This window comes from Rana temporaria, chromosome 4 (genome assembly GCF_905171775.1).
Source record: "Rana temporaria chromosome 4, aRanTem1.1, whole genome shotgun sequence".
Classification (NCBI taxonomy): Eukaryota; Metazoa; Chordata; class Amphibia; order Anura; family Ranidae; genus Rana; species Rana temporaria.
In genome coordinates, this window is record NC_053492.1 from 39958709 (window position 1) to 39972377 (window position 13669).

A 13669-nucleotide genomic window follows, 5' to 3' on the forward strand; every position below is an offset into this window, starting at 1 on the left:
GCTATAATGAATTGTCGGCTTCGGCAATTCAGAGAGGATTCATTCATAAAAAATAAAAAAAAATAGCGTGGTGGTTCCCCCAAATTCAATTATCAGGCCCTTCAAGTCTGGAATGGATATTAAGGGGAACCCCGCCGTCAATTAAAAAAAAATGATGTGGGGTTCCCCCCAAATATCCATTCCAGACCCTTCAGGTCTGGTGTGGATTTTAAGGGGAACTCCACCCCAAATTTAAAAAAAAAATGACGTGGAGTTCCCCCCAAAATCCACACCAGACCCTTATCCGAGCACGTTAAACTGGCCGGCCGCAGAAAAGAGGGGGGGACATATTGAATATTCTCCATTCTCCATAAGTGCCTAAGAGTTTCATTGACCTGTCTAATATTGGAGTCGTTTTGGATTCTGGACATTCATGATAAGTGTATACTTACTTAGGTCTGATCCCTCTGGTAAGCCTCTCATCATTATTACCTGATGGTGGACCTTCTATAAATTTTTTCGATTACACAGTCACTTTCAGTTGGATTGTTTTGATTTTCTTCACAGACTTTAATCAGCATATTTACACTGTGTTTAGTGGACTGTATGAGCACCTACGGTTACATTTTTCAACATTAAACCTAACTTGCCATGTAGTTGGCCACACCCCATTATTTTGTTTAGGTCTTCTTGCAAAGTTTCCACAACCTGCGTAGAAGTTATTGCCATTCCTAACTTTTGTATCATCCACATATACTGAGATTAAGCTGTTTATCCCATCCTCTAAATCGTTTATGAATAAATTAAAAAGGATTGGTCCCAGGACAGATCCCTGGGGACCCTCACTTTCCACACCAAACCATTTAAAGTACTCGCCATTTATCACCACCCTATGGACCCGCCCCTGTAGCCAGTTTTTAATCCATGTACTCACCCTATGGTCCATGCCTTAGTTTGTACAGTAAACATTTGTGGGGAACTTTATCAAATGCCTTTGCAAAATCCAGATACACCAAATCCACAGGCCTTCCTTTATCTAGATGGCAGCTCACTTTTTCATAGAAGGTTAATAGATTGGTCTGGCAAGAACGATTCTTCATGAATTCTTGCTGATTATTGCTAATGATACCGTCTTCATTACTAAAATCTTGTATACAGTCTCTTATCATTCAGTTCTCCTATCTTGTTAGCCAGACATCTAGCATTGGTGTACAAGCCTTGAATATTTGTCTGGTCATGTATTATTTCCTTGTTAGTTGTTATGAGGCTGCAATTTGGATATGACAACTTGCTTACCTTGGGTTTTGGTATTCTAGTCACCCTACCACTAATGCCCCCAACATTACCCTTTGAGCCTTGTTTCATTCCATCTCTACATTTGGACCCTCCCCCCATCACCTAGTTTAAAGGCCCCTCTAACTTTTCTGGCATCTTCTCTCCCATCAGAGCTGCACCCTCCAAAATTAAGGCACAGTCTGTCCCTGCTAAAGAGTTGGTAACTGACTCAGAAGTCAGCCCAGTTCTCCATGAAACCAAACCCCTCCTTTTTACACAAGCTCCTTAGCCACTTGTTAACTTCCCTACCACTGCCTCTCTATGTTGTGGCTCAAGGTACTGGAAGTATTTTTAAGTATACTACCTTGGAGGTCCTACTTCTCAATTTAGCTTGTTAGTCCCTGAATTTGTTTTTTAGGACTCTCCATCTTCCTCTGACTTTGTCATTGGTGCCAACGTGCACCATGAAAGCTGGGTTCTCCCCAGCCCCACCCAAGAATATGTCCACCAGATCCACAATGTGCCAAACCCGAGCGCCCAGTAAACTACATACTGTTTGGTGCTTACGGTCGTTTTGACAAATAGCCCTCTCTGTCCTAGTGATTAAATCCCCTACCACCAGAATCTGTCTTTTCTTACCATTAGCCTCGCTCCAACCCTCACTGGAGGAGTTTTTCCCCTGGCAGGTAGGGGAGTCACTCTGCTCCAGCAATGCTGGTCCTTGACTGGTTTCCCCAATTTCACGCAACAGGGCATACTTATTGGGATGTTCCAGCCCAGGATCGGCCTCCTTGACACTTTCCCATCTACCCTTCCTAACTGTAACACAACTAATCTGCAACAAACAAATTTACGTGTGGCACTGGTACTGAAACAGATCCTATAGTACTGAAGTTCAAGTGGCCAGTGGGCTGCTATGCAACTTAAAAATAGTCTATTGATTCAGGGCCAGCCTTATGCGGGAAGCAGAAGTGGTCTCCAAGATATGCAAGAAAAAACAAATGCAGGCGCCTCTGAGTTAGACTGTAAAGTGTGTATTAATAAAAACACATAGTAACTTACATCTAGGTAAACAAGGAAGGGTACATCTGTCGGTAAACGCTCTGTGGGGCATCCATCACACTGGTCAGTAGAAGGTACACTGTCTCAGCCGCTCTGTGGGCTCTCCCAGCCGGCAGGAAGATGGTATGATGGTGGAGAGCTGGAGAAGGGGCTTGGAACACTTCCTGGTTTGCAGTGCTAGAGGGAATGACCTCACAGGCCTCTCCAGCCTCTTCTCCAGCTCTCCACCGTCTTTTTGCCAGCCGGGAGACCCCACAGAGTGGCTGAGACAGCTGAGACATTGTACCTTTGACTGACCAGTGTGATGGATGCCCCACATAGCGTTTGCCCACAGATGTACCCTTCCGTGTTTACTTAGATGTAAGTTACTATGTGTTATTTTTAATACACACTTTACAGTCTAACTCAGAGGCTCCTGCATTTGTTTTTTTCAATTACTCTGCTCTGGTGCCTGCACCTCTGTATCTTCGCCCACCTCTGTGCTGCTACCATTGGGTATGTTTCCAACTCCTTCAGGGTGGAGATTCTTCTCAGTGTTGCCAGCTGCTTCCTTAAATGTAAAGCCTGGGCTTCCAAGGAAGCAACATGCTCACATTTTGTGCCGCAGTATTTCCCCTCGATCTGATGATCGAGGAATGCATACATGCCACAATATGTGCCCACATGAAGCACTGGAAAGCAGAGATGAGCACTGCCGGGGAAACAAGAAAAAAGGGATAGTTGCTTATTCTTCTACCGCTAGACAAATGAGAATTTACCTCGTGCAGTGTGGTGTTGGGGATGGAGGAGGCAATACAATGGGCATTTTTGTAACCTAATATGGAGATCAGCTTTGAAAGGAAAGTTTATTTTCTTTTCCTTTATGATAAATTTGCACATTTAAAAGAAGAATTCCAGGCATGGTATTTTTTTTACATTGTTACATTAGTCCAGCTTGGACCAACGTAACTATGTATATACATGTCTGATGTCCATGGAAGCTAGATGTTGCTACTTCAGTGATCTCCACTTGCACACAGGTTCCATGCTAAGTGGCCGGCCTGAAGCTTTCTGAACAGTAAATCGGCTGCACGGCACGGGCACCCTTCAGAGAATGCATTCATTAAGAAAATGCAAAGCAAAGTGTCCGTTGATTATACAATGTGAAGCAATTACGTAACCTCATGTTATGCTTATATTGGGTTAGCTTATACTTTAACTTCAGGCACTCACCTTTGGAATAAAATATCCTCTAAATTTGACATCTTGTGAAGTTGCACGTACAACACTTCCCGGTGTGACATCACTACAGCGCAGGATCTCATGAATGACAGCATCAGTGTACGGCATTTGTTTCCTGTGCTCTACTCTAGGCTGAGCTGTGTCAAGGACTTTCTGAATTTCATCTTGTACTTTCTCTGTTGGCAAGCACATATCAAATCTTAAAATATAAAAGTTAATATCGGAATGAGCATAGCTCTACCGAGTGCCCCCCCATGAACCCCACATCTAGCTCACCAAAAAGGAATTATATTAAACCTGGATGTCTCAAGCTTCAATTGGGGTGTCAACTAGCCAATTATTTCCTGGAAAAAAACATTTAGGCCCCTTTCACACATGCGGACCGTATGTCTGCTTTTTCATCCATCCGTTTACATTGATCCCTATGAGATAGCGGGTGTCAGCGGACCCGATCTCATCAGTGTCAGCAATCCTCCGATTCTGCAGAAGGAGGAAAATACTATTTTTCCATTTGTCTGCAGAGCGGATCAGGTGAACATGGACAGACGGTCCGTGTTCATCCAATCCCCCCATAGGGGAGAGCAGAGATCTGACAGGGCGGTCCCTGCACAGTGTGCGGGGACCGCCCTGTCATCCGTCGGCTCAGCAGGGATCAGCGGAGCGATCCCCACTGAGCAAGCGGAGGTTCATGGGGCGGATCATCATGGATGAAAGGGCCCTTACTGAATTGTTCCAACAGGGATACAGACAGCAATAAGAGGCTTCCCCTACTAAGAAAAAAAATGTGTATGTGCACTGTAGTCCGGTGAAACTGTGGAGGCTGATTTGCCAAAGCAGCTTAGAATCTTCACATAGTAAATTGTGTGACTATTCACTTGTGCGATTTAGCTTCAAGGGGAGAGAGGTATTCCAAGCTTTAAGCAGGTTTAAGGGATTCCTGCCCAGTGCTACAGCAAAGCAGGAAAAATTACCTTGCAGGGGTAAGAATCCCAGTCCAAATAAAAAAAGGGGTTGTAAAGGAAATTTTTTTTTTTTTTCATAATAAGCATCCTTTACCTGCAGACATTCCTCTTTTCACTTCCTCATTGTTTGTTTTTGCTCAGAAGTTGCTCTATTTCTTCTCTGTTCTGTTCACTTCCTGCTTGTCTGATTTTACTGACCACCGTGAAGGGAGGCTTTACTGTGGTGGTCAGTAATGTGCTCACCCCCTCCTGGGAACTACATCTGTGTGGCAGGACGCTCTCTACGTGTTAGAGACCTCAAGGAGGTGTGAATTACTGGGCGTGCCGCAATGCATACTGGGAAATGTAGTTCTTACATGAACGAGCGATGCAAACCAGGAAGTGAATGAGAGAACATAAACTAGAATGCCGGAGGTGATATAGATGAAGGAATTTAATAGGTATTTACTCGTTTTTTAACAGAATCATTACACTATTCTGTCTGTCTACCTTGCAGACATTAATTTTAGGCACATATTTTTTTCCTTAAGTGACCCTTTAAGCCTCCTGGCTAGTAAATAAAACCCACTGGGTCTGATTTAGACCCACAGACATGTTTCCTCACAGCCAACTACTCTCCAACAGAATCTTGGGTAAAACATGGCAGAAGTTCTAATCCTTCCCCACTCTATCCAAAATACCTTTGGTTAACAATGCACAAAAAATATATAATAATAATACTAATAATAATACTACTACTAATAATATATTTATTTTGTATATTGCATGCCGATTTATTAAGATTGAATAAGTGCACCACTGTTTCTTAGAGGGCCCAAACTATAGCAGCAGATTATAATGGACTGTCCCAACCAAAGCCATTTTTAATATGCTGCTAAATACCATATTTCAGAGCCCCGATGTGCAGTCACGTGACCTTTCCCCACTCTTCTCCCGCGATCTACAGCAGGGGGGGTGAGATTCCCCTCTGATGTCAGCCGGGAGGTCACATGACCGCTGAACAGTCTACTCAGCCTCCCCTCAGATTGGGGAGGAGAGCAGCGTGAGGTCATGTGCCTGCACAGCAGTGCTCTGAATTAAGGTCGTTAGCAGCATAATAAAAAAAATAAACATTGACACTGTATTATACTTTGTTATAACAGAGGGGCGGAAGTAATGGTACTCACTGACTTTACTGCCACACAAAATAGCAGCATGAGGGAAGGGGAGGGTTTGGAATTCACTCACACCCTGAGCAGGGAGTGAGGGGGAGAGAAGAGAGACTAACACACCGGGTGACAGAGGCACGTAAACTAAATACGGTATCATAATTCAGCAGTCATGATTATCATGGTCAGTTCACATAGGGGGATACAGAAACAGCCAGGATCAACCAGGTATTTTATAGCATAGAAGGGGACACATTACATATGCTTCAAAGGAACAGGATTTTTTTTTTTGAGGTTACAACCTCTTTACCACCACTACGATCAAAATCGCTGCAAAGCCATCTAAAGTTTTGGGGGGAAAAAATCTGAAAAAGCTGGACTTGAAAAAAATTGTTTTTAATATGGGTCTGCAATTACTTATAGTAAGATTCCATATGGATAGGGATTAGGACCTGGCACACTAGAGGCAAGCTATATACTTTGTGTGATGTAGTGCTTGCATGGCCCAAATAGCACAAATTGATTTTTTTTTTCTGTGCTAAGGTTTGTGTATATAGCCCATTCAAAGGAATGGAACACAATGTACACCAAATGGACGAAAAACACAAATTATTAACACACTTTTAATATAGGGAAAAAGGCCCAAAGGCTGTCATTACAGACTTAGCTTCTAAAAATCAGAATTTCTGGTTTTATGCTGTCTGTAGAGCTCTTAATCTTTGGAGTAAATAACCCAAAGCAATCTTGAAGATCAGGGTTGAGCTCAGGCATGTTCACAAACCACATATATACACTGTACACTTTATTTTATATGTCAGACTGAGGAGTGGGAAATGCTTTGGCCACTTATGATTGGCGGTTTGTAGTGACAACGTTATAGTGGAATAGCTCAAGTAGGTTTGGACTAGAGTCCAAACATGCCTGAGTTCATCCCTGATTCTGACTGTACTCTGACTTTAATAATCTTATTACTTGTTCCAGGTTAGAGACTCAGACAATTGAAGCCACCAGGTTTTTCCAGCCAATGTAGAAATTGCATCATTACTGTTTTAATAATCGATATTCAATAATTCACATTGATGAGGAAAGTTCCAAGAAAATCCGTTCAGTTCTCGTGTAAAAACTCCAAAATTGATTTAATAATAAAATAACAAAATGTTACAATAACAACATCAAAATGTAGAATATAAAAATGGCATCAATAAGTTTCTTATGCCGCGTACACACGATCATTTTTCGGGTCGTAAAAAACAAAGTTTTTAAAAATGTAATTTAAAACGATGGTGTGTGGGCTTCAGAGCATTTTTCGGGTTCTAAAAAAACAGACAAATTTTTTTTCGAACATGCACTATTTTTTCACGACGTTTTAAACGTTGTCGTTTTTCGGGTTCTAAAAAATTATCGTGTGTGGGCTTTAATGACGTGAAAAACCCGCGCATGCTCAGAAGCAAGTTATGAGACGGGAGCGATCGTTCTGGTAAAACTACCGTTCATAATGGAGTAAGCACATTCATCACGCTGTAACAGACAGAAAAGCACGAATCGTCTTTTACTAACACGAAATCAGCTAAAGCAGCCCAAAGGCTGTCTGGGGGACCTACGGCTAGGGAGCACCGATTTTTGAAACCCGGGCACCCCTTCTATATACTCCCATGGTAAACGTAAGTCTAGTCATGGACACCGTGAGGCATGGGCACAGTGAGGCATGGACACAGTGAGGCACAGTGAGGCATGGGCACAGTGAGGCATGGGCACAGTGAGGTATGGGCACAGTGAGGTATGGACACAGTGATGCATGGACACAGTGAGGCATGCACATAGACACAGTGAGGCACAGTGAGGCATGCAGATGGACACCCAAGGCCAGGGGTCCTCAAACTACGGCCCGCATACGGCCCGCCAAGGCGATTTATCCGGCCCACAGCACGGACTGTCCCTTTTAGAAGATTGCAGCACCTGCCCTCTGCAGCACTTCCCCCTCCCCTCTGCTACATTAGTCACACAAGACACAAAGTGTGACAGGTCCAAATGAAGGGCGGGACTTTGAGTTAAGAAGCGGGTAATTGGTTACTAGGCAGTGGGGCGGTCCCAGCAGTCAATCATCTGCCTTTCACTTGAAAAGTTCTGCGCTTTGTCCAATCCTGTCAGGCTTTGCGTCGTGTGTGAATAAGGTGGGGGGGAGTGCTGTGATGTGATGTGCTGTGATATGCGGGGGAGTGCTGCGCTGTGATATGGTGGAAGTGCTGTGCTGTGATATGCGGAGGGGGGGAGTGCTGTGATGTGCTGTGCTGTGATATGGGGGGGGGGGGGGTGCTGTGATATGGTGGAAGTTCTGCGCTGTGATATGGTGGAAGTGCTGCGCTGTGATATGGTGGAAGTGCTGCGATATGCGGGGGGGGGGAGTGCTGTGATGTGCTGTGCTGTGATATGCGGGGGGGAGTGCTGTGATATGGTGGAAGTGCTGCGCTGTGATATGGTGGAAGTGCTGCGATATGCGGGGGGGGGGGGGGAGTTCTGTGATGTGCTGTGATATGCGGGTGTAGTGCTGTGATATGGGGGAAGTGCTGCACTGTGATATGGTGAAAGTGCTGTGCTGTGATATGCGGGGGGGAGTTCTGTGATGTGCTGTGCTGTAATATGTGGGGGGGAGTGCTGTGATATGGGGAAAGTGCTGCGCTGTGATATGGTGGAAGTGCTGTGCTGTGATATGCGGGGGGAGTGCTGTGATGTGCTGTGCTGTGATATGTGGGGGGGAGTGCTGTGATATGAGGGAAGTGCTGCGCTGTGATATGGGGGAAGGGGGACTCTGTGATATGAGGGGATCTGTGATGGGGGACTCTGATATGAGGGGATCTGTGATGGGGGAGACTCCGTGATATGGGGGGATTTGCGATGGGGGGACTCTGTGATATGAGGGGATCTCTGATGGGGGGACTCTGTGATATGAGGGGATCTGTGATGGGGGAGACTCCGTGATATGGGGGGATTTGCGATGGGGGGACTCTGTGATATGAGGGGATCTCTGATGGGGGGACTCTGTGATATGAGGGGATCTGTGATGGGGGGACTCTGTGATATGAGGGGATCTGTGATGGGGGGACTCTGTTATATGGGGGACTCTGTGATATGGGGGGACTCAGTGATATGAGGGGATCTGTGATGCGGGGACTCTATGATATGGGGAACTCTGTGATGGGGGGCTCTGTGATATGGGGGGAGTCTGTGATTGGGGGGATCTGTGGTGGAGCTTTATGATTGGTGGATCTGTTATAGGGGGCTTTGTAATGTGAGAGATCTGTGATGGGGAGCTTTGTGATTGGGGGGAGTCTTTCATGGAGAGGAGTCTGTGGTGGGTGGATCTGTGATGGGGGGGGGGGGGGAGTCTGTGATGAAGGGATTATGTGAAAAACGTATTAGTATATGTTGATTAACTGTTTTTTGTGCACTACAAAAAAAATATGTGCAGTGTGCAAAGGTATTTGTTTATATTTTTTTTCAAACTACAGTCCGGCCCCCCAACAGTCTGAGGGACCGTGAACTGGCCCCCTGTTTAAAAAGTTTGAGGACCCCTGCCCTAGGCTTATACTCGAGTCAATACGTTTTCCCAGTTTTTTGTGGTAAAATTAGGTGCCTCGGCTTATATTCGGGTCGACTTATACTCGAGTATATACAGTATTTAACTTGTAAGGTATACGTTTCTTTTAACATCTAAATAAAAAACTAAACATTCTTATTAATATCCTAATCAAGAAGTATTATAATATTTAAGAACTTATAATCCTAACTAAACGAATTGAAACATTTACATCGTAATTAATATAACCATTTATACAGTATACGATGGGAGGAGGTGTGTATCTTTGGGGAAGAATGTAACCTTATCTCCTCTCATTTACCACGGGGGAATGGTAGGAGAAACTCAACTCAAATTTTTATTATTACCACATGTTAAATCTTTAGAAAAGCATATGAAGCTTTAAACAAAATGTATAAAGCTTTACATAAATATATAAAAATCTATATATTTCATTAGAATATATAATGATATATACCAACACACATATATATATATATATATATATATATATATATATATATATATATATATATATATATATATATATATATATATATATATATATATATATATATATATATATATTAACAAATATTAACAAACTAATGAATGGATTGGGTCCAAGAATAATTGACTTACTTATATATATAAGTCAATGATTCTTAGACCCAATCCATTCATTCATTTGTTAATATTTGTTAATAGATGAATATTAGATATTTGATTAAAGAAAACTTTCTAACAGGCAACCAGCATTTGCAGAAGGGGGACATCAAGGACAACCCCTATATTTTTTAGAATTAATGTGATTGGGACTATAAAAGTTTCACTGAATATCATAACTGCTAAGCATGCAATGCTGTACTCAACGCTGTATTCTGGCCTAGGCCAACAAGGCCCAGGCCTAGGGCAGTACTTTGCAGGGGGGCAGCAAAAAAAAGAGTCCCTGCCCGGCTTACACTACACTGTTAGACAAATTAGTCTAGCGCTCCCATAAAGCGACCACACTGCTTTCGGTATGCGGGCGGGTGGGCGGCATTCAGCAATTGTGGGTGTGGGGGGGGGGCGCTTCTAATTTTGACTGTCCTATCATCCTGGACCACAAACCTTCCTCACTGTCCTATGTTTCTGCTGCACCATCTACCTAAAGTAGAACTATACTTTTTTTTTTTTTTTTTGATAGAGTAAGGGAGGGCCCCTGTCAGTTTATTTTTTACCATCCCTGTCACATTGCAGAGATTTCCCTTCACTTCCTGCCCCATAGCCAAACAGGAAGTAAGAGTAAATCTATGCAAATTAAGGGAATCAATTGCCCCTCCAGGCCCTCAGAACTAGTGTCCCCACTCAAAAATTTCAGGGAGGGTCTTAAACAACATGGGGTGTGGCCTTGACAGGAAGGGGTGGGTCGTATTTAAATTAGGGGGCGCACGAGTTTAGTCAGGCTTAGGGCAGCACAAAACCTAAATACACTACTGGCTGTACTGTAGGTTGGTTGCAAACACATAGCATAAATCTCAAAGTTCAGTAAGTGCCGACCGTGGAAAACCCTGATCTCAGAAGGAAAATCTCAGAGTGATGTTACATGGAATATGATCATTTTAAAGTCAGAGGTCAAAGCGGCATGTCTTACTTTGTATATTAGGATATTTGATCATAAACAGGAGGCCCCATCTTAAAGTGGTGGATGTCGTCTCCATTCCAGCAAAAAACAGATTGCTCACCAGGGTTGTTAAATTGTCATCATGGTAATACAGAGTAGATTCTGGTGTCCCCTAGAGAAATAGAGATTCAAGATATTGGCATATTTACTGTAGATGCAATGTAACAGCCATTCTCCTCGCAATTATTCCAAGATATATTTCAATATTATTTCAGAATATATGGAGAATAAAGAAAAAAATGCATGAGGCCCTCCAGGAAATCCATACAATACCATTAATCCAAGCAGGCATCCTGAACCTAACCAAACAAGGGGGAAAAGTGCATTGCTGGGAAGTGCCCTGGGAAAGCACATTGTCCCCATATTGATGAAGACAAAGTCCTCTTCCCCCAAAACCCTGCAAACCACCATAATAAAGGGAGCCCACCAATACCACACCCTCAAAAGAATGAGTAAGAGGTAAGTAGTAACCTACTCATTCACAAGAAAATAAAACCTACAATCTACAAATACAAAAACACCAAAAACATTTTACAAGTACTTTATTAACCTCTTCCATACCGGGCAGTTATACACACTTCCATACCAGGCCTATTCTGGCACTTCTCTCCTACATGTACAAATCATAATTTTTTTGCTAGAAAATTACGCAGAACCCCCAAACATTATATATGTTTTTTTAGCAGACACCCTAGGGAATAAAACGACGGTCATTGAAACCTTTTATCTTGCACGGTATTTGCGCAATAATTTTTCAAACGCCTTTTTTTGGGAAAAAAATAGTTTCATGAATTAAAAAAATTTAAAAACAGTAAAGTTAGCCCAATTTTTTTGTAAAATATGAAATATGATGTTACACCGAGTAAATAGATACCTAACATGTCACGCTTTAAAATTGCGCACACTCATGGAATGGCGCCAAACTTCGGTACTTAAAAATCTCCATAGGCAACGATTTGAAATTTTTTACAGGTTACCAGTTTAGATTTACAGAGGAGATCTAGTGCTAGAATTGTTGCTGGCACTCTAACACACGCGGCGATACCTCACATATGTGGTTTAAACGGCGTTTACATATGTCGGCGGGACTTGCGTGTGCGTTCGCTTCTGCGCGCAAGCTACCGGGGACAGGGGCGTTAAAAAAATAAATTTTTATTTCTTTTTTTTTTTTATATATTTATTTCTTTTTTTACACTTTTTTTTTTAATTTTTTTTTTTTTTTTTTAAACTTTTATTCCTATTACAAGGAATGTAAACATCCCTTGTAATAGGAATGTGTGTGACAGGTACTCTTTATGGAGAGATGCGGGGTCAATAAGACCCCACATCTCTCCTCCAGGCTGGAAAGCATGAAATCGGTGAAAAAAAATTCACCGATCTCATGCTTGTGGTTGCTTAGCAGCCGCAATCGCGGCTTTGTTTACTTACGGGGACCCGGGCGTGACGTCATCACATCGCGCCCGGGTCCTCCGACGGTCATAGAGATGACTGGTGACCATCTGGTCACCAGTCATCTCTATGCTTCCTGCGAGCGCCGGACGATTCGTTCTCCGGGCCCCCGATGGCACGGGAGAGCCCGGAGAAGCACCGGATGGCGGCGGGAGGGGGGGGATGTCCCCTCCTGCCGCCTGTAAGAACGATCTAGCGGCGGAACCGCCGCTATGATCGTTCTTACGTTGTGCAGAATCGCCGGCAGTTTAGAAGGATATCTGAATGATGCCTCTAGCTGCAGGCATCATTCAGATATCCACCCGGAAAGCCCAGGACGTCATATGACGTCCACTCTGAACGGCAGAAGTTCTTTGTGGACGTCATTTTACTATGGGCCGGTAAGGAAGTGGTTAACAGTTTTCCTGCTATCTTACATTGTTTTGGTGAAATATAATAATAGTTTTTAGAGCATGTGCAGTATCACTATGGTGACATTGTACTACTGTGGCAGTGATCATGTACAGTGGCTGGCTGCTATGTTGTCACTATAGGTCAGTGCAGCCAACCATGGTCTTTGATCACATACACAGCAGTATAATGTCACCAGATTACTGCATCCAGTTAGAGTGCCACTGGCCGACGTCATCTCTGACGAAACGCGCAGAGCTGAGCGATGTGCTGACGTCACCTTTTGTTTCCATTAGTGTCCCGGAAGGATGGATTTGTCTGAATGTGCACCAGCCGGCACACCAGACTTAAGGCTTTCTATGAATACGAATGCTGTAAGTGCAATATATTTTAATGCAAATAAAATTGTTTATGGTTTTACACTATATGGAGCTTTTATATTTTTTATAAAAACCATCCATACGAGCAGAAAGAGACACCCTGGAGATAGATGCACAGCTTTTCCTGGAGAAAGATCCAGGCTGTGGTTTATTACAGGCACTCTTTGATCCTCTGTAACGGGGGGGGGGGGGTCATGTAGATCTGGCAAGGAGACAATTATATCATTTGGTGGTGGAACTTGCACGTTGAAGATGGTGGATGGATTTTGTGAATAAGCCCATAGTTTCAAGCAGTGGTGGACTTTCTAACATTGAAACTTTGTGATCTAGTGCAATTTTATTTTCTACCTAGTTACAGTAGAGTGTCTCCAATCACCACATCAGTCCCAGTGACACAATAAGGACTAGTTCACTTGTGCAGTGTTTTTGAAAGAACAATCCATGTTTTGATCACTCTTCAGAGAACATTTGACAGGCAGTGAGGAGGCATTGTATCACCTCCTCACTGCTTGCTTTAACCCCTTGAACCCCCCAGAAGTAGGTCACTTGGTGGGCGCTATGCCTGC

At 43.3% G+C, this 13669-nt stretch overlaps 1 protein-coding gene across 3 annotated transcripts in view; it reads right to left on the minus strand.

Moving 5' to 3' along the window:
• LOC120936153 (cytochrome P450 2K4-like) overlaps nt 1-13669 on the minus strand; it is a 48561-nt gene that overhangs the window by 3396 nt on the left and 31496 nt on the right. For all 3 annotated transcript variants that reach the window (XM_040348302.1, XM_040348300.1, XM_040348301.1), the window contains exons 7-8: nt 10855-10996; nt 3529-3713 (exon numbers count right to left, since the gene is read on the minus strand). In XM_040348302.1, the coding sequence (XP_040204236.1) occupies nt 3529-3713; nt 10855-10996 (327 nt within the window). The remainder of the gene's footprint in view (nt 1-3528; nt 3714-10854; nt 10997-13669) is intronic.